The 26,557-nt window shown below is 41.6% G+C and overlaps 1 protein-coding gene across 5 annotated transcripts in view; it reads left to right on the top strand.

The window, feature by feature from the left end:
* ARHGEF9 (Cdc42 guanine nucleotide exchange factor 9) overlaps positions 1 to 25,513 on the top strand; it is a 500,659-nt gene extending 475,146 nt beyond the window's left edge. For all 5 annotated transcript variants that reach the window (XM_088445573.1, XM_088445574.1, XM_088445572.1 and 2 more), the window contains one exon: positions 14,753 to 25,513. In XM_088445573.1, coding sequence (XP_088301699.1) covers positions 14,753 to 14,940 — 188 coding nt within the window. In that variant the 3' untranslated portion in view covers positions 14,941 to 25,513. The remainder of the gene's footprint in view (positions 1 to 14,752) is intronic.
* The last annotated feature ends 1,044 nt before the right edge of the window (positions 25,514 to 26,557 follow it).

The following is a 26,557-nucleotide window of genomic DNA, read 5'->3' as shown; positions in this document are numbered from 1 at the left end:
AACAGATGAAAATGGTCGTTCAGACAAGTTTGTTAAATGTTTGATCTAAACTATTTGTTCAAACAACAGTTTTGGTCCATTTTCCAGCGTTTGGGAGCAAATTGCTGATTGTATTCCTTACCAGATTTTCATTCCAACCAGTCAACTGGTTGGACAGATAATCTTTAGATGTGTGGCCAGCTTTAGGGGTGCTGTGAAAAAAAATGTTGATACTCTAGGGTGCCATGATTCAAGAAAGTTTGGGAACCACTGATTTAAACAATCAAACTAAAGCTGGGTATACATTATATTGGCCGATCCTGCAGTCAGCGATTGATCGCAACGGCCAACGTACAATGTTTACACCCAAGGGACATGTGTCCCTTTAATGTATGCAATTATATGTGACCAAGTGTAGGACTTTTACTGCTGGAGCAGTTCTGCTAAAGCACAGGTCTGTTGTTTGCATATAATTAACACAGGCTCTATATTAACAATACAGCACATGCCTTCTGATGCCTTGTGTTGCATATTAATATTTTACACACTCCAAGCTAAGAAAACACCTAATTAATTTCTCATTGCATAATTGCCTATTAATGCGTTGCCTGTATGTTTCTGTCCCCAGTGACTTCTTTAATATGTATACCCTCAAGTTATACCTAATGATAATAGAGCACCAAAAATAAAACTTTGCAAACTTAACAAAACAAATTTATTTTAGATATAGAACTTTTGACCATTGGAAATCTTGCTCGTAGTGTTGTGAAATTCTACTTTAATAAAATCGTTGTGGGTAATCTCATTATTTTTTTGATAGGTACATTTTCTTTTATTTTCTGTTTAAGCAGCTACAGTGCCAGCAGGGCATTTATGCTAATACTGTACACAGAGTCAGACTGTTGTCCCCAACCAACCATAAACCGACCTAAACATGTTAGGTCTTAAAGGGTATAGTGTGCCCTAATATAGGCAATAATAAAATTTATCAGTTTATATAATGGCAAAGCTGAGTAGTCTCAAAACCTTCAAGCATTCCCTGAAAACTTAACTATTCAGGCAAGCTTAGCAAATTTCAGAACCAACAACATAGTCTCTATAAGCTATCCTAGCCAATTACATCCCCTCTATACACTATAACAGTGGTTCTCAAACTTGGTCCTCAGGACCCCAAACAGTTCCCGTTTCCAGGACACCCAGCAGCTGCACAGGTGTATTCATTACTCACTGACACATTATAAAAGATCCACAGGTGGAGCTAATTATTTCACTTGTGATTCTGTGAGGAGACCTGGAAAACATGCACTGTTTGGGGTCCTGAGGACCGAGTTTGAGAACCTGTGCAGTATAACCATTGCATATTTTAGCATTCTTCACTTTCACATCCTGCTAACCCTACACCAACATTCCTGTGTGACTGGATCATACAACCAGTGGTGTCACTAGGGGGGTGCGGACTGCAGCGGGTGACACCATCCGAGGGGGTGACACCCAAACAGCAGAGCTGCTCTGCAATTTTGGTGTCACCTCGTCAGATGGTGTCACCAAGCAGTGGTGATGGATGATGAGCGCATTTGAGAAAGCTTCCAGTGAGACAAAAATGGTGACACGCTGTCACGCTGTCACACCCCTAAAACATCATACACAAGGGGGGTGGATTTGTGAACACAAGGCCAGACAAACTTTCGCATGAACGAAGAGACCACAGTAGCGTGCTGGGTGATTGCATACAGTCCACCAAGAACCTCTGCAATCTGGCTGGACCACTATGCAATATGTAGCATTTATCATTGTGTATCAATTCTTAAATCCATATGGATTGTAAGATTGCGAACAGGGCCATCTTCCAGAAATCGGTATGAGATGCCGGCATCTGAATAGGCGCCGGTTCAAATATCGACGCTGGAAGCCCGAATGGTGCAGAATCCCGGCAGGTGGAGGTAAGCACCCTAACCCTCCATTAGTGGTGCCAAACCCTAACCACCCCCTTCCCGCACCTTAAACCTAACACCCGGGGGGGGGGGGGTTCCTAAACCTGACCTCTCCCAGTGGTACCTAGCCCCCCTCCCCGCAACCTGACCCTCCCCGGGGGGTGCCTAACCCTAATCTCCCCCCGGGGGTGCCTAATCCTAACCCCAACATCCCTGGCTAACTGCACATACTTAGTGTTGTCCGGACGTTCAGCATTCCGGTAGTCAGGATGCCAATGCCAGTATCCTGATGTCATTCAAAGTATCAGCGTTGGCATTATGCCGGACGGCGAGTTTACATCGTCGGTTTTCGACTGCCGGTATGCCGTCCGCCGGCATATAAACTGCATCACCTCTTTGTCTGTCATTACCCAGTCTTGTTTTATTACTATTTTGTTTCCAATTGTAAAGCGCAACGGATTATACTGGCACTATATAGAAAAGTTAGTAAATAATTATATTATTGCTCAGAGCTATCTAGCTTTACTCTGAGGGGTATATTTGCTAAAGTGCGGGCTTTTAGAAGTGGAGATGTTGCCCATAACAACCAATCAGATTCTATTTATCATTTATCTAGCACCTTCTAGAAGATAATAGCTAAAACCTGATTGGTTGCCATCGGCAACATCTCCAATTCGAAAAATCTGCACTTTAGTAAATATACCCCTGAGAGTCAGCTGATTTTCTTGTTAGAGCAATTTCCCTACAGTATGTGCATTGAACAAAATTAATGTAAGTACTCTCTTTCATCAGGGCCATAATTAGGGGTGTGCAAGCAGTGCCACGGCACATGGCGGCACTGTCACTGACCCACGGCACCTGCATGTGGCTTGCAGGGTACCTGGAACGACACTATGCGGCCAATAGTACTGCTGCTAATCCACCCAAAGCATCCAAGAGACGCTCTGGGCAGGCAGCCTGTGGAGGGCTCTCTGGGCAGTGCTCTACATCCTAGAGAGGGCGGCTCTGGCACAGGGCAGCATAGAGCTGTGTTCCAGCCTTGTCTTTTATAGTAAGGAACAGATCACCTGCAGGCCCAATAGCAGGAACTTCTGATCCAAAAGATATTGGAATAGCTTCAATATACATTTTCTGCAAAAAGCTGTGGTAAAATGCACCTAGTGTAGGAAGTTACACTGCATTATTCTACATCTGGATTATACTGATTTCAGAACCTGTTTAAGTGATATTAAATTAATCAAAGATCATGTCCTGCTGACATATTTCCAAGTTAAAGAGTAAAAAACAAAATACAAGTACCAGTTAAAAAATATGCAATGGGTCCTTTATAGTTTCCCTTTGTGCTGCTGCTGAACCCTGCTTCATTGTTTGGTGTGTGCATGTAGCAGGGTGCGTAGACAAAAACACCAAAGTACCAGACTGCCGTGTGCGCGAGCTGGTGTTCTGAGACTCCAAAATTAAACTCTGCTCAGATGGGAGGAAACTTTAGTGTAGTAGGAAGTAAAGTGCATAATGGTGTCCAGTGGTGGAAGAGGCAGTGGGAGATGGCTTGGTAAGGGCTTGGTGAAATTGTATTCTATCTGGATACCTTTTTAGCCCTTTCAAAATTTTGATATAGGGCATCCAAAGTTCTAGTTATGCACCTGTTTAAAAGTAAAGTGTTGAAGAGTATGTCAATGCCCTTTTATGCAAAAGGCAGTTACTCAGTAATGCAAAAATGGGTCAAAAAGCTCACTCCTAAAATAGAGGTGCTACCCTTCAACCTTTCTATGCAGACTTTGGCATACCCTATATTTAAATGCCACAATGCATGGAAATTCACATCTATAAAATAGTCAAGCATCCAGATACGTTCTACCCAATCAACCATATTGAATTTAATTCTCCCCCCTTTTAAGATACATGAAAACCCTTTTGCAACAATAGCAATCTTATCCTGGTTGGGTAAGATAGCCACAGTTCAAAAAATTGTCTTACCTAAATTATTATACTTATTTACAGTGCATCCAGAAAGTATTCACAACGTTTCACTTTTCCACATTTTGTTATGTTACAGCCTTATTCCAAAATGGAATAAATTCATTTTTGTCCTCAAAATTCTACACACAATACCCCATAATGACAACGTGTAAAAAGTTTTTTTTAGATTTTTACAAATGTAATAAAAAAAAACACTAAGAAATCACATGTGCACGTAAGTATTCACGGCCTTTGCCATGCAGCTCTAAATTGAGATTAGGTGCATCCTGTTTCCACTGATCATCCTTGAAATGTTCCTACAGCTTAATTGGAGTCCACTTGTGGTAAATTCAGTTGATTGGACATGATTTTGAAAGGCATGCCCATGTCTATACAGTCAGGTGCATAAATATTGGGACATTGACAGAATTTTCATATTTTGGCCTCTATTCACCACCACAATGGCTTTGAAATGAAATAAACAAGATGTGCTTTAGCTGCAGACTTTCAGATTTAATTTGAGGGTAATTACATCCAAATCAGGTGAACGGTGTAAGAATTACAACGGTTTCTATATGTGCCTCCCACTTTTTAAAGGGCCAAAAGTAATGGGACTATCAACTCAAAAGCTATTTCATGGACAGGTGTGGGCTATTCCCTCGTTATTTCATTATCAGTTAAGCAGGTAAAAGGTCTGGAGTTGATTCTAGGTGTGACATTTGCATTGGGAATCAGTTGCTGTCGACTCTCAATATGAGATCCAAAGAGCTGTCACTATCAGTGAAGCAAGCCATCATTATGCTGAAAAATCAAAACCAACCCATCAGAGAGATGGCAAAAACTTTAGGTGTGGCCAAATCAACTGTTTGGAACATTCTTAAAAAGAAAGAAAGCACCGGAGAGCTCAGCAACACCAAAAGACCCAGAAGACCACGGAAAACAACTGTGGTGGATGACAGAAGAATTATTTCCCTGGTGAAGAAAAACCCCTTCACAACAGTTGTCCAAATCAAGAACACTCTCCAGGAGGTAGGTGTATATGTGTCAAAGTCAACAATCAAGAGAAGACTTCACAAGAGTGAATATAGATGGTTCACCACAAGATGTAAACCATTGGTGAGCCACAAAAACAGGAAGACCAGATTAGAGTTTGCCAAACAACATCTAAAAAAGCCATTACAGTTCTGGAACAACATCCTTTGGACAGATGAGACAAAGATCAACTTGTACCAGAGTGATGGGAAGAGAAAAGTATGGAGAAGGAAAGGAACTGCTCATGATCCAAAACATACCACCTCATCAGTGAAGCATGGTGGTGGTAGTGTCATGGCGTGGGCATGTATGGCTGCCAATGGCACTAGTTCACTTGTATTTATTGATGATGTGACTGTTGACAAAAGCAGCAGAATTAATTCTGAAGTGTTTCGGGCACTATTATATGCTCATATTCAGTCAAATGCTTCAGAACTCATTGGACGGCGCTTCACAGTGCAGATGGACAATGACCCGAAGCATACTGCAAAAGCAACCAAAGAGTTTTTTAAGGCTAAAAAGTGGAATGTTATGCAATGGCCTAGTCAATCCCCTTACCTGAATCCGATTGAGAATGCATTTCACTTGATGAAGACAAAACCTGAAGGGAAAATGCCCAAAGAACAAGCAGGAACTGAAGACATTTGCAGTAGAGGCCTGGCAGAGCATCACCAGGGATGAAACCCAGCGTCTGGTGATGTCTATGCATTCCAGATTTCAGGCTGTAATTGCCTGTAAAGGATTTACAACAAAGTATTAAAAAGTGAAAGTTAGATTTCAGGATTGTTTAGTTTGTCCCATTACTTTTGGCCCCTTAAAAAGTGGGAGGCACATATAGAAACCGTTGTAATTCCTACACCGTTCACCTGATTTGGATGTAATTACCCTCAAATTAAATCTGAAAGTCTGCAGTTAAAGCACAACTTGTTTGTTTCATTTCAAAGCCATTGTGGTGGTGAATAGAGGCCAAAATATGAAAATTATATCAATGTCCCAATATTTATGCACCTGACTGTATAAGGTCCCACACTTGACAGTGCATGTCAGAGCACAAACCAAGCATGAAATCCAAGGAATTGTCTGTAGACCTCCGAGACAGTATTGTCTCGAGGCACAAATCTGGGGAAGGGTGCAGAAAAATATCTGCTGCTTTGAAGGTCCTAATGAGCACAGTGGCCTCCATCATTCGTAAATAGAAGAAGTTCGGAACCACCAGGACTCTTCCTAGAGTTGGCCGGCCATCTAAACTAAGCCATCGTGGGACAAGGGCCCTAGTCAGGGAGGTGACCAAGAACCTGATGATCACTCTGTCAGAGCTACAGCATTCCTTTGTGGAGAGAGGAGAACCTTTCAGAAGGACAACCATCTCTGCAGCAATCCACCAAGGAGAGTGGCCAGACGGAAGCCACTCCTTAGTAAAACGCACATGGCAGCCCACCTGGAGTTTTCAAAAATGCACCTGAAGGACTCTCAGACCATGAGAGACAAAGATTGAACTCTTTGGCATGAATGCCAGGTGTCCTGTTTGGAGGAAACCAAGCACTGCTCATCACCAGGCCAATAACATCCCTACAGTGAAGCATGGTGGTGGCAGCATCATGCTGTGGGGATGTTTTTCAGCGGCAGGAACTGGGAGACTAGTCAAAATAGAGGGCAAGATGAATGCAGCAATGTACAGAGACATCCTGGATGAAAACCTGCTCCAGAGCGCTCTTGACCTCAGACTGGGGCGACGGTTCATCTTTCAGCAGGACAACGACCCTAAGCACACAGCCAAGATATCAAAGGAGTGGCTTCAGGACAACTCTGTGAATGTCCTTGAGTGGCCCAGCCAGAGCCCAGACTTGATTACAATTGAACATCTCTAGAGAGATCTGAAAATGGCTGTGCACCGATGCTTCCCATCCAACCTGATGGAGCTTGAGAGGTGCTGCAATGAGGAATGGGCAAAACTGCCCAAAGATAGGTGCGCCAAGCTTGTGGCATCATATTCAAAAAGACTTGAGGCTGTAATTGCTGCCAAAGGTGCATCAACAAAGTATTGAGCAAAGGTTGTGAATACTTAAGTACATGTGATTTCTTAGGTCTTTTTTTTTATTATTAAATTAGCAAAAATCGCAAAAAAAACTTCTTACATGTTGTCATTATGGGGTATTGTGTGTAGAATTTTGAGGACAAAAATTAATTTATTTCATTTTGGAATAAGGCTGTAACATAACAAAATGTGGAAAAAGTGAAGTGTTGTGAATACTTTCCGGATGCACTGTAGACTGATTCCAATGTCTAGTCCAATAGCATATGCTTTTGTTTCTCTTTAGTAAAAAAAAATATTCTTCAGGGTCCATAGGGATCCACAGGGATACCATGGGGGTAATGTGGTTGGAGAGATCCAGGCACCAATCAGTTAAAGTTTTCAGCTCCCAGGATGCCTCTGGTCCTCCTCCATATATACCCCGCTCCCAGCCACAGGCCTTCAGTTGTTCGTTTGGTGTTGCAGGATTCAGACTCACCGTTGCAACAGGGGACTGCTCAGGCAGCACTAAGCTTTTATTTTATGTTTTATTTTATTTTTAATGTTTTTGGGTTGGCACTACTGAGCGTCTGAATTAAAACGCATGTACTGCGACTCCATCTACCTTTGCCAGGCCGCAAGACCAGTAACCAGGCTGGTGATTTCTGCAGGTCTCGGCTGAGCTTGCTAGCAGCAATGCTGAGACCCGGACTGGAACCGGATGCACAGAGATGTCAGGTAAGACGATTCCTCGCTTACGGGGCGTCTCACACGGTAGTCCTTGCTTCCAGCGCAGGAGACGCACCGGAAGCCGCTGCAGTCAGGCCCCGGGGCGTCCGCATCCTCACTAGACCATCAGGGTCTTATCGTCTGACGCTGGGGATCTGCAGTAGACGCTTCTGCTGCCACGAGGTCAGCGTACCTGGTAGGTTGATGCGGCTTAGGGGAGGTAGTCGCTCCCCCAGCATCTCCTCCCCCGACCCAGACGCAGTTCCTTCAAAGGTTTTTGCGCGTTTGGGTCGCTCCTCCTACCCGCCTCGTGTATATGAGACGCTCACAGTCCACTATTTGTGCGCTGCTGTAGCTGTTGGTCTCAGGAGGTTTTGGGTCAGTTTCCCTGTATACCTCTCCTATGGGCCAGGTATATAGTGCTCTATTTCCTACCAAGCATTGTGTTTTTAGTAGTTGATTCAGAGCCCAGTGCAACTAAATTTGCATATGCATTATATGTGACTGTTTACTAGCTGCTGTGTTAATACTGCCTTTTATTTTTGACTGTCAGTTATAACTATTACTATTTTTCACCTCATCCCTCTGTTAAAGGTATGTGGGGTTTTTCTTTATACGTCACATTTATTTGTGAAGGTTGTCACATTACATTGCATTGTTACCTTTATAATTGATATGTGAAAAAGTAAAGTAAATCAGGAGGAGGAGGCCCCTGTGCTGGTTTCATGTAAAGCCTGTTTGGCGGGCTTGTCCTCTCAGTACTTTATAAAGGATGGTTTGTGTGCTGTCTGTTATACAGAACCACCTCACCAGTCCAGTATACCAGTCGCTGTACAAAAGCCATCTTGGGTGTCCTTCTTGTCTCAGGTTATGAAGCAGTTTGTGGATTATATGGCTACTCCCATACTGCCTCCTTGTATGGGGTACCCACAGCATGCTGTGTTTGCACCTCCTACACATTCTTCCTGGATGGATGCTTATGCCCACTCAGGTCAGAGAATGGCTCAGTCAGCTGTTGCAAGCAGACTGGTAGTTACTAAGGCACCTAAGCAAAAGTTAATCTTTTTAGCAGTCTTTTCAGCATATGGATTCAGATGCATCATCAGAGGAATCAGATGATGTGCAGGGTTCTTCTCCAGGGTCTAGCTCGGGAGAGGATGACCATCCCTCCACAGTGGATATTCCTTCTTTGGTGAGGGTGGTTACATCAATCCTAAATATTCAGGATAATGAATCAGCCCCTAGTAAGAAGGCTCCAGTGATTAAACACTGGAAGGTGGCCAATACGAAGTATCCTAAATCGGAACAGCTCACTGAGCTTATGGAAGCATGGGGTAACCCAGATAAATGGTTTTATGTGAATAAAAGATTAACATCATTGTATCCTTTCCTAGCTTCAGAATGTACTAAGTTGGAGGTACCTCATATTGTTGATTCTAACGTGACGCACTTAGTAAAATACTACGTTGCCTATTCCATCAGCATCTTCTCTTAAGGATTCTACAGATATGAAAATTGAAACATGTCTTAAGGCAATATTTTCATCATCGGGAGCTGTTACTCATCCAGCAATGGCTGGAGCCTGGGTAGCCAAAGCTGTTGAAGAATGGACGGGGGCATTGGAAGACTCTATACCAGATGCTACCAGAGAACAGATGATGTATATCTCCCTCATACGGGAAGCAGCCTCCTATTTGGGAGGAGCTGCAGTAGATGCTGGAATTTTAGCTTCTAAAGCATCAGCAGCTTCAGTAGTGGCACGCAGGGTCTTGGTTAAGATCCCGGAAACCTGATACAGGATCAAAGAGGCTCTGGAAACCCTACCTTTTTTATGGAAATATACTTTTTGGAGCAGAGTTAGATAAGATAATAGCTACTCTGGCGGCTTCAAAGTCTGCAGGTCTGTCATCTACAGAGACAGTAAAATCTAGGCAGTTTTCTTTTTGGTCCTTTCGTCCTCAGTGACAAATAAAAGAACAATCTTCCTCCAAGCTATCTAGTTTTCTCAGGACATCCAGGGGACAAACTAAGAGATCTGCGCTGGCCAGATGTCCAGCTTCTAAGCCGGATGACAAACCCAAGGCCTGATGGGGTGGGCCTCCTCCTGGGGGATCCCAGGGTGGGAGGCCAACTTCTTCAGTTTGCTGATTACTGGTATCAAACAACAACAGATGTCTGGGTGAGAGAAGTGGTCTCTCAGGGGTATGCTCTCACTTTCCGGAAGCAACCTCCCCAGAAGTTTTTTTGCACAGATCCTCCATCAGGTGCGGTCAAGACCTTTGCCCTTCAGGAGGCCCTTCACTCCTTGCTGCAGGCAGGGGTAATAATCCCGGTTCCTGTATTGTAACAAGGAAGGGGTTGTTATTCCAATCTATTTTTGGTTCAGAAACTAAATGGGTCTTATCTCCCTATTCTAAATCTAAAATCGCTCAACTCTCTATGGAAACTCTCTGGTCAATTATTTTGGCAATGGAGCCTGGGGATTTTATGGTTTTCCTGGACATTCAGGATGCGTATCTGCATGTTCCTATTACGCCATCCCACCAACAATTTCTATGGTTTGCTGCCCTACAATAACGTTACCAATTTCAGGCACTGCCCTCTGACCTATCAAGGGCCCCCCGGGTATTTACCAAGATAATGACAATCATGACGGCCTTTCTCAGATTGTCAAGGAATCAGAATACTACCATATCTGGATGATCTTCTGATATTGGCACAAATTCCAGTTATTTTACAATACCATCTTCAACTGATCATAGCCTGCCTACAAAAGCACGGCTGGATCATCAATTGGAAGAAATCCTCTCTTTCTCCAACACAGCAGATGGTACATCTGGGAGCACTTCTGGATTCTCAGCTACAAAGGTTGTTTCTACCGGAGGACAAGATTGCGGCCCTATCATTGTGAGTACGCAAACTGTTATGCAAGTGAAGGGTATCCATTCTATCAGCGATGCAGGTTCTGGGATCAATGGTATCCACCTTCGACATGGTGGGGTATGCTCAGATTCATTCCAGGCCTCTGCAAAGATTGTAACGGACAGTATCAGCTAATAAGGTCATAGAGGATCCTTCTCACTCCAGAGGTTCGTCTCTCCCTCTTGTGGTGTCTGATAAAGGATCATCTAGACAAAGTGCGTCCATTCTGGATTCCAAATTGGGTGCTTCTCACCATGGACGCCAGTCTTCACGGATGGGGGCAGTGACAGGTCATCACACCTTTCAGGGAAGATGGAGAATCTTCAAATCAGGAAAGTCATCTGCCAATAAACATTCTGGAGCTGCGAGCAGTATACAAAGCACTGTATACTCCTCCACGGCAGGCTGGTCCAGATCCAGTCCGACAACGTGACTACAGTGACCTATCTCAATCATCAGGGAGGCACGCGAAGTTATGCAGCCATGAAGGAAGTGAGAAAGGTTTTGATTTGGGCAGAACGTCATCTTCCGGTCATCTTGGTAAATATTCATACCGGTAGTCCTCAATTGTGAAGCAGACTTCGTAAGTCATCAGGACATACTGTACACGCCGGGGAGTGGTCTCTCCACCCAGGAGTGTTTCAGCTCTTGGTGAATGGGGTCTACCAGACATAGACTTCATGGCATCACGTCACAACCACAAGGTCCACAGGTATGGGTCCAGGTCCAGAGATGCATCAGCAGCATTCGTGGATGCACTGGCAGTAAGATGAGACTTCAAGCTGGTGTATCTCTATCCTCCAATCTCACTCCTCCCAAGAGACCTCAGGAAATTCAAGCAGGAAGGCGGGACAGTAATATTAGTGGCTCCGGCTTGGACCAGACGTCATTGGTTAACCGACATACAGAATCTATCCATAGACAGTCCGTATCCTCTTCCTCTATGGCAGGATCTGTTAACGCAGGGTCCTTGTCGACATCCGGACTTAACTCGTCTGGCTTTGACTGCGTGGCTTTTGAATCTTCCATCTAAAGTGCCAAAGGTTTCTCCAGCTCTGTGATTCAAATGATGCTTAGGGCACGAAAGCCTGCCTCTGCCCGCAACTATTACTGGGTTTGACTTTCTTTTGGTCAATGTGTTCCCACAGGAAATACGAACCTAAGTTGTTTAGAGTTTTCCGGATACTGGCTTTCTCCAGGCTGGTTTAGACCTTGGTCTTCGCCTGGCCACTTTGAGATTGCGGGTTTCTGCATTGTCAGTCTGGTTCCAGAGAAAGATTGCTACAATACCAGATGTTAGAACTTTTTTTAAGGGAGTTCTGCGAGTTCAGCCTCCTTTTGTCCCACCGGTAGCACAATGGGATCTATCTTTGATTCTTAAGGGGCAACAAGCTCCCCCTTTTGAACCTCTGAACTCTGTAGACTTGAACTGGTTGACAGTGAAAACACTTTTTCTCCTCGCTATCTCTTCTGCACGCAGACTCTCTGATTTGGCAGCGCTCTCTTGTCGCTACCCATTTTTGATTTTTCACCAGGATAGAGCTGTTCTTCGTTCAAGGGAGGGTTACCTTCCTAAGGTAGTGTCCCGTTTTCATGTAAATGAAGAATTGTAGTTCATGCTTTTCAGGCTCCAGATCTTTCTGTAGGTAAATCCTCCCTGAACGTAGTTCATGCTCTCCATATCTATATGGAGCGTACAAACTCTGTTAGAAAATCAGATGCTCTTTTTGTATTATATGGTGTTCACAAACGAGGGTGGCCAGCTAACAAGCAGACCCTGGCTCGATGGTACATATGACTATCTTTCAGGTGTACACACAGGCTGATCTCCCTGTCCCAAACATGCTGACAACACATTCTCCTTGGTCTGTAGGGCCATCGTGGGCATTTTTACTCGTGGTGCCTCTGCTGAACAATTATGCAAGGCAGCCACATGGTTTTCTGTCCACACTTTTCTTAGGTTCTACGCCTTTGATATTTTTGCCTCTCAGGATGCTTCCTTTGGGCGACGAGTTCTCCTTTCTGCTCAGGAGCGTCCCCCACCCTTAGGGGAACTGCTTTAGGACATCCCCATGGTATCCCTGTGGATCCCTATGGACCCTGAAGAAGAAAATAAGAGATTGATAACAATTTTTCTTCGAGGTCCATAGGGTCCACAGGGCACCCATCCTGATGCACCTGGCTGCATTGGGTATTTTTTCTTTCGGTCATGGATTCCCTCATCTTGTGTGAGAGTGCTTCTGGTGTATGATTATTCTTTCTTCTCCTCTTTCCTTCTCCTGCCTTAAGGCTTATTTAAAAAACTGAAGGCCTGTGGCTGGGGGCGGGGTATATATGGAGGAGGACCCGAGGCTTCCTGGGAGCTGAAAGCTTTAACTGTTTGGTGCCTGGATCTCTCCAACCACATTTCCCCCTATGGTATCCCTGAGGCCCAAAGGATCTCGAAGAAAAATAGTTATCAATGGATAAGTCTACCATAACTCTTATTTTCCTATTTTCTGTAATACCATCTTACTTCTATTATAGATAATTCACACAATTTAGAATCTCTACAGTCTGACAAAGCTTGGGTACAAATGGAAGAGAAAGCTCTAAGGTCCACTATTTAGACACCTTCTCTGGCTCCTTATAAACCTAGTCCAGTCACTACATGATATATATCCCTAGTGTGACCCATGGTCTTAAATCCTGGGCCAAGAAATGCTTCCAGAAATGTATTTGCCTTTAGGTTCAAAATTGTATCCAGTTAAAATATTGGAATAACTCATTCCTGATCTGCTGCTGAAGAAATGAATGGAGGCAGGGATTCACTTACAACTTATATTGTGGATCAACACTGAAATATTTCTCTGAATTTAACCTACAAAATTACCAATCCAAAAAAATAATCTAGCAAACTCCTCCAAATTAAACACCTTTTACCATCTTTAATAATAAAATAAAAAAACACTAACCTCCAATCCTGAGGGAAGAATAGGATAAGAAAAAGGGAGAGATATGTATGTGTGATGCAGTAGCTGTATAAGATGTGAATTTGTATAATAATGGTTGTGAGACTGTAATGGATTTTATCATTTATCAAGATCAGATATAGAATAGTCACTTTGCTTTCAGTTAGGTGGGTCTTTAGGAGACTACCCTTCTGTGTACCTTCCAAGATGGTATACCCCACTATAATGGAGGACCCTGCCAGAGGTAGGATTCCAGGTTGTTCTTTAGGAACACCTTTTGGCATAAGCTCCTATTTCAGGAGTTTATGCTCCCTCTTTTTAAGGTATTCAGAAATTGGTTAAAATGCCAATCTTCCTCAGTCTGGGATAGTGTGTACCTCTGTAAAAGTCACAAATAATATAATTATGTAATGGAAGCCAGGATAATTGTCACATTGAAGTCTGCAAAGTTTCAAGCTGCGGTTAGTGTCACACTCTGGCAGCGTCCCATCAGTGTTCACCACATTCTGGTTCTTCTGGGATGCGCTTCTCTACCCTTGCCGGTAGCTGTAGTGCAATGCCGCTGGTGTGGCTGGAGGGTGTTTATGGTCTGGCGGGATAGTGCCGTGTCGCTTTCCTCTCCCATTCCCTTGTTCCTACTGGATCCCCTGTCGGCGGTGTTGGCATGTGTCTGGGAGTCAGGGTCCATTGCTGCGGATGCTAGAGCATGCGTCTCCTGCAGCTGGAAATTTCTGGTTCCCGGTCACGTGATTGGCCATAGTCTCATGATGTGCAAGAATTCTCTCCTCTGAAGCCGGAGGGTCCTTGATAAAGGCACCGCTGCTGAAATGCGTTGGATACAAACATAGAACAAGATGAACAAGCACTCTGATATTGTGCTGTAACACTACTCACGAGCCAGCTACCCCTACACTCCCTCCAGCCGGAGAGGAGAGAATTCTCGCACATTGCGAGACTACGGTCGATCCAGGTAGTCCCAGCCGAATAATTATTATGTGATACAAATTGGGCAATTTATGGGGATAATCTTTATTTGACATGTATTTATTGAAAATCTGCACATGAATATAAGATTTGTATTGATTGATGTTTTACCCAACATTTGATGATGGCTGTTGAAATGATAAAATGTTAAATTATGTCCTATTATAGGATAACTATAACACTTTTTTATGCATGCCAAGTATTTTTATAGAGTGCTGCTCTACAACACTGTAACTGATGTGTTTCTCTTGTAGCTGGAGTCAGTTGTCCCCGCTCCGTCCCTCCAGCATACCCGCCACCTCAGGAGCCAGGGGCCATCCAAGGACAGTATATGGTGACCGATGGCATATCACAGCCACAAGTTTTCGAGTTCACTGAACCCAGGAGAAGTCAGTCCCCGTTCTGGCAAAACTTCAGCAGGTTGACGCCTTTCAAAAAATAATACAGAAATATAAATATATAAATATATATTGAGAAAGGAATATTAAAATTTAAAAAAAAAGAAATTATATTTATAGATGGACCTTTTTTCGGAAAAGCACTGTTGCAACTATACTATGAAAGGACCAAAAAAATAAAAATAAAAGCAAACAAGACAGGAAAACGAACTTTAAACTGTTTTTTTCCTTAAATAAAAAAAACAAAAAAAACATTTTTTTTCCCCGTCGGACAACAGGAACTGCTCTGCTTTTGAAAAGCTCCATGAAGCAATGTCTCTCTCTGAAGAGTTCATTCATGGTCACAAGACTTTAGACGTTTCTTTCCTTGGACTCTGGGACCTCTCTTGCTTTCCGTGTTAGTGACCACTAATGTTTCTGGGGTGTCTGGTTACCAGTGGAAATTGCACATTTTGCTTATAAGAACATTCTCTCTAAATCAGAGGGGAAAACACAGTGGTTAATGGAGAGCGCTCTAAAGAAAATACACATCCTGCTTTCATTTCATGATATTCACACAACATATTGCAACACCTGCAGATCCAGCGGGATTGTCAGCTCATTGCTTTGTCCCTCTGGTCCTGAAGGAGTTGTCCTTGCCGCATTCGCATCGCCTACATGAGCGCAACCGTTCTGGCCAATTCTCAACAAAGCACTGCTGCACAAGAGACGAATGGGGGAGCTTACAGTCTAGTTAACGGCTATATGAAATTAGATGCAGAGTTTTGAATGTGGAGTGGAAGGACAGCACCAGAAGCTGCCTGTGCCATTTTTAATTACTCTTCTTTAAATTTGTTTTTATTCAGAAGGTATACAGAAGCAGGAACAGAAGAAAGTAGCTTCTCGCTTGTATATCGATCCTCCCACTAACTTAGTAGTGCCAGAGCTCTGTAGTTACCAGTGAGTCCGCTAGGTATCTATTGCTTTACCTGTTCTGTAGATGTTCTGGAATATGGATGAAAATCATCAAACAGGGATTGCTACATTTTATCACTTTGGGAATATTCATTTTCTGTACTTTCCAAAGATTTTTTTTCTAATTTTAGTTGATTTGCTCCCATACAACTCTAATATGCTATCACTTCATTTTTCTAAGTGAACAAACCGGCACAAATTTTATTTTCTATTGCCACTAATTGTTGTTTTTATTTGGGGTCACTGTGAGCTTTGTAACTAAAAGACCATGGTAAAACATCTGCTGCTTGATATCCTTACACTCTTGGTATACTTAAATGCTGCATGCTTGTTCTGTGCAGGTGATGCCCAAAGCCATGTTTGAGTGGGGAATCCAGCCACGCAGTAAGTGGAATAGTTCCCTGTCAGAATGGCAATAACGTCTGTGGTGTTACATCCCTGAGGCTCTTTGTGTACTGTGTAGAGCACTTTAGCTGGAAGGGCAGCAGCGCACTGTAATAATGGCTGTCAGTCCTGGTGCTGGCTGGAGGTATAAATATGTTATGACAAGTATTACATAGTGATTCACTTAGTATCCTATAGGCTTCTCTGTAAACTGACATTTGCAAGTACTTTTAAAGCTGTTACTTTCTCTCTGTTCCTCTCCCCCTATAACACTAGTCATCACTGTAACGCATCTCCCTATCTGCCTTGCTTTTTGTTTAACTGGTAATGATATTATTTTGCTACAGTATGTCGTTTAGTATATTTCTCCTGTCTGCTATATTTTCCTTAGGCTCTTGTATTTAATATGCTGTGGAACACATATTCCCATGCTGCAGACTGTATAGACTCATTCATTTAAATGGGTCTGTATGTCCCCTGAGTATAGAGGAAGACCGTGTCAGAGCATATTAAACAGTTGCCTTTGTTTCATCTCTTACATTGCTTTCCCAAGGTGCGTCTGTCCTTTTGTTTGTAGAATCTGGCTGGGCTGGTGTCTCTGTTCCCCATCATCTTGCTACACTCTCTTCCTGGAACACTTTGATGATTGAGTCTCCAAGCTCACAACTGCCAGCTGTGCCCACCTCTCACTGTGCCGTAAGATCCCTGTGCCAGGTTCTTTGGGACTGGCGCTTTATAGACCACCAGCAGGAAATAAAAGCAAATGCTATTATTCATGCTTCAATCATGACATTTGAAGGTGCATCCACTCTTACTGCTGGTTAAAATAATTATTAATAACAAGGTGGCTGATTATGGTATTTTTTATTTTTAGTTTAATATAATCAATCTAAATATTAGGTATAATGTTTTAGAAGCTAACACATCAATTGTCAGTCTAACCATTTATAAATCCACTTGTTATATGCAGTAATGCAGGGCTGCCAATGGTTTTTATGGCATGAGCAGTGCGTCTATAATAAATACACGTTAGCAGGCAATATTCTATCATAGGGATATCATCATAAATGGAAACCCTGAGGGCTTGTCAAGCTGGACATCCTCATAGTCACAGGAGATCATTCACTACGGCAAAATGGAAGCTCAGCAGCACAAATGTCTATGACCCGCTGTGTGCTAGATTTACGCCAGGTGAATCATTCAGTGGCGAAAAATAGCCACATTTGTAAAGGAGCAGGCAGAAAGGAGGAGTTGGACAGAGTGAAGGCATCCCATCCGTTAGCTTCGTTTTACAGAGCATACAAAAACGAGATTTCATTTTGTTGAGCGACATTATTGGAATGACTTAAAGGGGTAGAGAGAGTTTGGTTTCAGGGGCATCCTTGCCAGGCACGGCCAATCACTCTTTACACGAGGACTTCAGTACGAGGTCACTGCTCACTGAGATGGGGATTCATCCTGTACTTTTAATGCAATAAAACACTATTCATGCACAATATAAACATAATAATCACATGCATTATGACCCCTCCCAAGTACACTATGTAGACAAAAGTGATTGGACACCCCACGCGCAAGTGAAATGGTCCCCTGCATACCATTCCAAATGTTCACTAATGTGGCGGTTTCCACAAGAACACTTCGTAGGGAGGCCCATGCACTTGCAATTCTATGGAAACAAGAAATGTTTTTATTAGGACGACAATGCCACCTGTCATGTTTCCAGGGCGACGCTGGTCTGGTATACAGAAAATTTGGTAACCTGGATGGACTGGCCAGCTCAGAATCCAGATCTTAACCCATTGAGAACCTCTGGGATGAATTGGAGCGATGGGTGTGTTCTAGGCCGACTCGACCACATTCACTGTCACGGTTGGTCACTGTACTTAAGGTGGAATGGCAAAACATACCGCCTGCTGTTGTCCAGGAACTTGTGGACAGTTTACCAAGAAGGGTGTCTGCAGTAATCACTGCACATGGTGGACCTACAAAGAACTGACGTCAATAAAATCTCTTTGATCTATTTGCTGTCAGTGTCCAATTACTTTTGTCTATATAGTATATCTGCATCAGCTACAGCACTATTAGGCCTTGGCTGGTTTCGAGGGTGGGTTCCTATGTTATAGTGAAAGTCATTCACACACTGGCCAAAGAATATCTTAGGACCTCCTACCCATTATACCAATAGCATAAAAGAAATAAATACATTAACAATTTTCTAAAAAAAATTTACTAAATAAAAACAACTTAACTATTTTATGGCATTATATTTACAAATCTAAAAATTACCTGCCAACTTACTACATATGGCTGACGCAATTTGGCTTGCTTATGATTGACCACTTGTGATTAACCATTTGCGATTGGCTGGTAGTGGAAGTGAGTACCATTTACTCCTGGTAATTTTACTATATTGTGGGTCTAGTTTTGGGGGGTTTTCTAATGTGTGCTATGATGAAGACAGAATACATAGAACACTGCACATGGGACTCTTACATAACAGGTGGCCAGTGTGTCTACAAATGCTCTTCTCCACTATATGGGTCAAATTAAAAGTCTTTGGCAGCAAAGTGCGTTACTAGATGTACTCTGCCAAATGTAATGGAAACTTCACACACAGTAAAGTGATACATATAATAAAAACTGTTCTGATGTCCCCTCACTCTCATCATTTATTAAAGCCATAAATAAGATAAACCAAGTGATATTTTATGACACAAATGGAAATATTTATTTTATTGAAAGGAATTGAAGGTTGGACTCTGATGGGAAGTATATAGTGTACTTCCTAAACACTTTTTGCACACTTAGAGATGCACTATCAGTGGTGTTTTGCCGTGCGCTTTGGCTGTGCTTTATTAATGAGCTCCACAACATACAGATATGCACTGATTTCACACCCAATCAACTGATGACAATCATATGATCAGCAGGCATTGCGAATGTTGTGTGGGCGTCACTGACACCAGAGGGGGCACATGTTATTTGTTATGTGGATTAAACACTATATACCTAAACCAATATAAGATTTCCAAACTGTACAATTTTTGTATAGATTTAATATAATATTTCCTATGTTCATTCAGGTATATAACAGTGATTACTGTTTCCAGATCAGAGCACAACTAAGACATTTTGAATCTATTCCCTTTATGTATATATACTATGTAGCTTTTTTCAATACACCAATTTAAACTGGAATGATGGTGAAATATAGGGCCTGATTAAGAGGTGGACGGAAATCCTGCCGCTACTGCAATTCTGTATGCAGTGGTTTTGCGAAAATATGCTAAATCCGCAGCTGCTAAGATTTGTACAAAGACATGGATCCTCTGAGCAACAATAGGGTCAGCCGACCGGAGACTTTGCAACTGCGTATACAGACTCAGTCGCAGGCTGACTCTCCCCCCTCCCCCGTTACCTCCCACAAATAATCACTGACTGTTAGTCAGTAATCAGACTTGCTGCATGCGAGGTACAAAGGAATTGCTGAACTCCATAAACATCGGCATTTCGTCCACCTCTGAATCATACTGCAGTATATGCTCAGCTACTCTAGTCTGTTGGCAGCTGTACTGCAGTATTGAAATCAGTGTGATATAAAAGATAAGTGACCTATATGACTGTCTTCCCTTTACTGACATGTTGTCCCTCAAGTTCTTGACTACTTCTTAATATCAGTTAACAGAGCAGCCTTAACATAATACTAAGCTGCTAAAGCACTGTGTGCAGGGCCCATAGTAAGCTTTCTATACAGATGCAGTGTAGCATAAACTATGTGCTTAGCAAAAAATGAATATCACAGTTTGCACATAAATATGCTAAGATAATGCAGACTACACTACTTCCAGAGGTTGTGTCTGTGATGTTAGCAGTTTTCTGTAACCTATTACAGTACGATCTCTAGATTATAAATGCAAACATTGCAATAAATTGTGATAAGAATTGGAGAATATATAAAGGGAATATAGTGTGGTCAGTAAGAATGAATGCACCTTCCAGCCAAAATAGCAACAAGCTTACATGAAAATATACATTGGAATCTCTACCTCTCTGCTTAACTGTCCTGGTATTAGCAGCCAGCAGTGGAAGCAGACATGTACTGTATGTATCAGAGCTGGTAATTGTATAGAAATACAAGCATATCTACTGTATAACTTAGAGCCCAGTTCCCTATAAATCCTCAGTGACAGACTACCTTTTAGAAGGGCATTTTTCTATTTAGTTTTATTCCCGTCTACAGTATATCTACATTGCCTTACGATTCTAATTGATTGCCAGGTAGGTGCAGGTCACCTCATTAGGGCAATAAATATGTATTTCTGGAAAATTGTGCCCGGGAATTTTCTGTAGTTAGGTTTACCATACAGAGTGTGCCCAGTCTTTCTGCTGCCCGAAGCAGCAACTGTAATGGCACCCTGTGCAACTGACACACGGACTCCTACATGTACTGTACACTATAAAACAAATATTTGCACTTTATCATTTGGAGCTACTGACAGAGCAGGAGCCACTGACAGATTTTTCCTGTAACAACTTTCATATTTTAAAATTCTGTATATTTTACTGCCCGCTATATCCGCTTATAACTGTAAGGCCAGGTACCACCTGGTCGATTGCCTTTTGTGTAAAAATTCCAAATTTAAATGCAAGTGAAATCACATGTCAAACTAATTGCAGCCCTAGCCACACTGTCCTGATGGCCTGATTTTTATTTCTACTTTGTATTGTCTCCTTTACCATCTCAATATAAAGCTGAATGAACAGAAAAAATCCCAGCTATATTAATAAAGATATCATTTATTTTTTAGAGCCATGCATTCTGGTATCAGGGGTGGAAATCATACTTTACCATGGTTTCTAGCCCTCACTCATATAGCCTGGAGAGAAGGAGTCCAGGGGGTAAATTGGCTAATCAGCATGTTATTTACTATTATTTTGAATATTTACTAATCAGCTGGTCATCAGTAGCTTTGACCGATGGATTTAAAACAGCAATAGGATTAGCATTTATTTCTATTGGCGTTTTAAATACAGCTGTCAAAGCTGCAGATGATCGACGGCTTTGACAAGCTGATAATTAGTAAATATGCTCCCATTCAGGCCTGATTGAGAGGTGGACGCTAATCCCGTTGTGGCTGCGTTTTTGTACACAGTGGTACTGAGAAATTATGCGATTGCTACAGCTGCTGTCATTTGTACAGATCTGCCCAGCCACATTGTTGTCCATAGCGCAGCAAATCGCGCTATGCGTGGCACGAGATGGACTCCCGTGATCGTAGACGCGCATTCACGTCTCCATAGGATATAATGGGAGATGCACTCCTGCAATAGTCCAAATTAAATTGGTACTTAAGTCCTGATTATATAGCCACCACATTAGCTGGAAGCGCCCATATGCACAAGCAGCCATTTAGAAGCAGCTAAATAATGTGTATATTTGCACCAGCTCCCCAGCATCTACAAGAGATGCACCTCCTGACAGATGTATCTGTATTCACCCTTATATGATTCTCAATCACATGAACACACCTGTACTGTACTTGGCAACTGATTTCCCTTCTCCAGTCATAAGTGTAAGATGCGTAAACATTGGGATACGATGTGTGCGTACATTTTTGCATACATACATACTATGAAAAGGTATGTATTGCACAAATAAAACACACCATACATGTCTACTCTCCCAGAATGACCAGGAGACTCCTAGAAGAGTAGATCACACTCTGGAATCCTGTTTACTTTCCCCATTTATAAGTCTGATGAGGTGAGAGCATTTGCTAATTTATGACAAAATACTAGTGCTGCCAGATAGATCAGACATGACCAGCCAGCTAACAAAAAGTATGGTGGTCGCTCATATCAGCTTAATGACATTGCACAGGTGCTTGTAAAGGGCGGGGTTTACACTGAACCGCAGACCAGCCAGCTAGGCTACTAATAATTTCATTATTTACCAGCTGCCTGTTGATTAAAGTAAAATTGAGAAAAAGGTTTATGAAATTATTGAATCAACTCAATAATTATATTTTTGCACATTTTTAAAATTATAAATTTCTTTAAAAATAGGTCTGATAATTTCAACATATTCAGACATAGCAAATCAGCCCCAAATCTTCTTCACACATTTACTTCATTCCCAGATTTGCCTTTTTGGATCTGCTTAATGATATGTGCAATTTGTTTATTTAGTGACAGAGGAATATTTGATCTTCTGCTTTGATAGCATATTCTGCGGATTCTCTATAACAGTATTTGGAGACGGTAACTGCGAATACTGTACCCAGGATGGCAATCTATTTTTACAGTAACCAACGCACCTCTGAGCCAGTGCGGTTCTTGTTCTGCCTTCCTGTTGCTTTCACCAGCATATTCACTGCTTCATAATGTGTAAAATCATCATTGCGCATTAGACAATTATATATTGACATAATATAACAGCTGTAGCTATTTCAGTCTAAACATCTATACAAATGCTATTGTTTTAACGTGCCAAAATCGTATTGTGCCACAGATTACTGATACAGGTAAACTCTGGGGAATGAGCCCCCAGTTCTCTGCTTATTATTTGCATTTTAATACCATCATTTACTGTAAACACCCATGGTTTAAAGCAGAGAGTCACATTAACCCATATGCTTTTTTTTAGCTCGATATTTTAGGATCAGGTGCACCGTAGAGTATGGTAGTGAAGCAGGGTGTTTTTCCAAACTTGGTGCTATTTTTAGGTGTTAATTATTGTGGTCTGTAGTTGTAGATCACTGAACCAGCCTCCAAGTGTACTATGACTCATTAGTGGTAAATGCTATTGTGTTATTTTATGTGAAGCCCTGTGCACGTCTTACACACATACTCAGCTGTTCACAAAATGTTTAGGAAATCAGTGGCACTCCACCTACAACTATCACCATTACTTGTTGGCATTTAGGCATTCTGGGACTTTTAGTTCCTCAACAGCTGGCGAGTCATGTGTTGTCTAAGCCTGGTATAGAAATACAAGACATTGCAGCCCACTTGGATACAAGAAGAGGTATTCTCCAACATCAAGTCGCTGTTAGTCAGACTTGTGCAAGCTACTGTATGATAGCACTATTATCAAGGACATCTATTCCCATGCCTACGTATAGTTACATTTTTGGGGGGATTTTTTGACAAGGAGCAGTTTGCGAATGTTTTCTTAACTTAAATTCTTGCCAGAAAGAATCAAAACAAAATGTAATTACATTTTCAAGTGAATCTAATGTATAAATGAACAGTTTAATAACATTGTAACATTCCTACCGTAAATGACTCTATAATAAATCTAGCCCTTTGTTTCATTTTTCTAAATGTTAGTGTTGATGCTACATATAGACTTCAATGGTTTATGAAGTTTAACTAAATTCAAGTTTTAGTTTTAACAACACACTTTACTGTAGTTATTGGTTTTCAGGCCTAAGACGTAGGTTAGTAAGATCAGTGTGTAGCACACACAGTACCAGGGCTCTTGTCCTACCTGCCTTTGCTTATTTCATCCCTGCATTTCAATTTGTCTAGACAGGGATACATATTGAAAAAATACCCAGATTAAAACCCTACTCTCTTTAATCCTTATGACAAGCATAAATATAGCTATAAATGTGCGTACAGATAATTTGTGTGTATAAATGATCTTGTTGACATTTGGTGGCACATAGGTTGTGGGTATGACAGCATTGCGGCAAACTATCCTGACCACTAGTGAAAGGAAGCAAAATCCTGCACAAGTTAATGAAAACACTTTATCCATCCATGTGCCATGAGAACTTCCCATGTTATATGAACTCTGCTCACCTCAGGCTGCCTCATCATTTCATGGTCCTAAATCCATCCAAAGACTCATTCTACCAGTGCCAAAGCCTTCAGATGTGTCTCCTGTCCTCTACTGCTCTGGTGATGTATGATATTTCCACCAGCTTAGTCGTTGTCCTACTGCTCATTCACCAGCTTTGCCGAAAGCAGCAACAAGACCTCCCTGAGCCCCTGCTTCTTGTATGGTGATGTTTTGCTGGAGTTATTGACAGGCAGCCTTTCAGGGTGGGCCATCAGCCTCCAGCAATGTTATTCCTGCAGAGTCATAGTGTCACAGAAACCTGCAAGTCCTAAACCTTTCTAGTATTCATTCCTGTTTACAAGAATGCACAACTTGTACAGGATATTTAAAAACATCACACCTGAAGCAGTTCATGAAAATGTAGTGTAAATGTTCATTATCTAAACCTTCTGTCATGCAAGAGACCATGTTTATAGTTCATCCATGGTCACCACTGTGTTTCACAGTCAGTTTCCTCATATAGGCAGCTTAAGCTGTGTTCTGTAGTGAATGTGAGAGAGATGAGGCAGAGTTGTGTCTGCAATGGAGCATAGCTTATTTTTTTAAAAATGGTTGCACCTTTCTGATGACTGGCCCCTGTATATAATGAAGATCCAAAATGAAATGTTATATCATGAACCATTCCATACTCACACCCATTGTAAATATGCCTACGTATAATATAACATTGGAACAAATTTATTTCAGCTTTCGGATGTCTATTTTAACATCCTCTGTGTTATTGATTCTTGTACTTGTGTTTTTTATTATTTTGTCTTTCTCACATGTTTCTGTTTGATAAATGCTCAGATATATTATTATTTGCAGCTACATTTCAGGGAACTTATAATCTCTCGTAGCTACAGTAAGTTCTGCATGAAATCACACTTAAGTTATCTTTTGTTTTAATTATTTTATTGCTCAAAAGAAACACAGGTGGAATTGAACATAGATCAATATCATTGTGACGTTTTTCAGTACGCAGAAAAAAAGGTGATCTGCACTTCTTGTTCTAAGCCAAAAAAAAACCTTGACTTCACTGCTCGGTTTTATTCGAAGTCAGAACAAAGAGGTTTGTTATTTAGCTACTGTTTCCAAATGTTTTGTCTCTTCTGTTCTGTTATACAGTAAAGGGTTGTTTGACACAGTCAAACAAGTGTAAAAGTTTTGTGTAAAGGAAAACAAAAAAATGTTTTAGAGTATTGTCAGAAAACACTGAGCCTTATGAGAAAAAAATATTTATGGATAAATAAAAAAAATGGAAAAAGGCATTTTTAAAGTATTTTTAAATATTTTATTTATGTAAAAAAAATTAAATGTGTTGGATCCTACTGCTCTAAAAAGAATATGTGCATCCTACAATGTTTTTTAAATGTCACTAATAGCCCAGCTTCAATGCCTAGGCATCTGTTTTGTACAAAATAAATTGTTTGTTCATCTGTTATGTACCTCAAGACGATTACAGATATTGTCTGTCACTTAAGCTTCCAGCCTGTCAGTGAAGAGCAAAAACCCTTTTCAGATATGGCTTGAATATACATTTCTACTAAATGATGAGTTGGTATGTGGGAAGCATGCACATTAAAAGTACATGCCAGTGGACCCAATATCCATGATGAGTCAGTTCACTCTTGTGCTCCATAGCAAACATATTCACAACTGTCCTTCAATGGCTCATAGGATTGTCCGCTGTTGACTTATCCAAGATGTCAAATAGAAGCCACCAGCTCTTGCATCATAGTCGCTGCTTCATTTTGGACACCTGTTTCGTTACTCAGGAAACTGGGTGCCAGATAATGATCTGTATTGAATGCAAGAGCTGTTGTCTTCAGTTTGACAGCTTCGTGGGTGGGCATTGTGATCCCAAAGTCTCCCTGACTGCCGGGTCCCTGAGCAACCCATGGTAACATACTGTTGTTTATTAAATATGAATGCCAAGCATTTTATTAAATGTTTTATATTTGCATGTAAGACAATATGAGGAGACATTTTGGAGACCTACTCTTCCTTTTTGACTCAACTGCTTCCCCTGAACGACGTCTTACCGTGTCCTCACATACACACTCGCATTATGAAAAGAAACACTCTTTGATCCATTCAAGCAAGATGGAATCTCAGGAGGAACAAGGGAAACTGTAAGCTAGTAACCAGTAGCAGGTGCTCGCTGCTGATAGCCCCTGATTACCTACTACTTTGTAGTCCTAGAAGAGATAGAGGAACTCTGTTAATTACCTGTTAACATAATTATTCCTTTGAGTTTCAGTTTAACACCTAGAAAAAAAAGTTATTTTAATAGACTTTACATTTATTTAGATGATTATAAGTATTGTTTAAGGAATTACATCTCAGACACCCTTTGACTCACAAAACACCTATGCATGTATCACATTTCTTAACCAATGAGTCTTGGTTGCCTAATGACAGACTTTTCAAGCATGTTATCTAACCACTGCTATTAGAGTAATTAGTGATATTACAAGCTACAATTACTT

Source organism: Taudactylus pleione, unplaced genomic scaffold (genome assembly GCF_031769625.1).
Source record: "Taudactylus pleione unplaced genomic scaffold, aTauple2 ptg000381l, whole genome shotgun sequence".
NCBI classification, from domain to species: Eukaryota; Metazoa; Chordata; class Amphibia; order Anura; family Myobatrachidae; genus Taudactylus; species Taudactylus pleione.
Note: the sequence above shows the minus strand (reverse complement) of the source record. Positions and strands in the feature narration are given on the sequence as shown.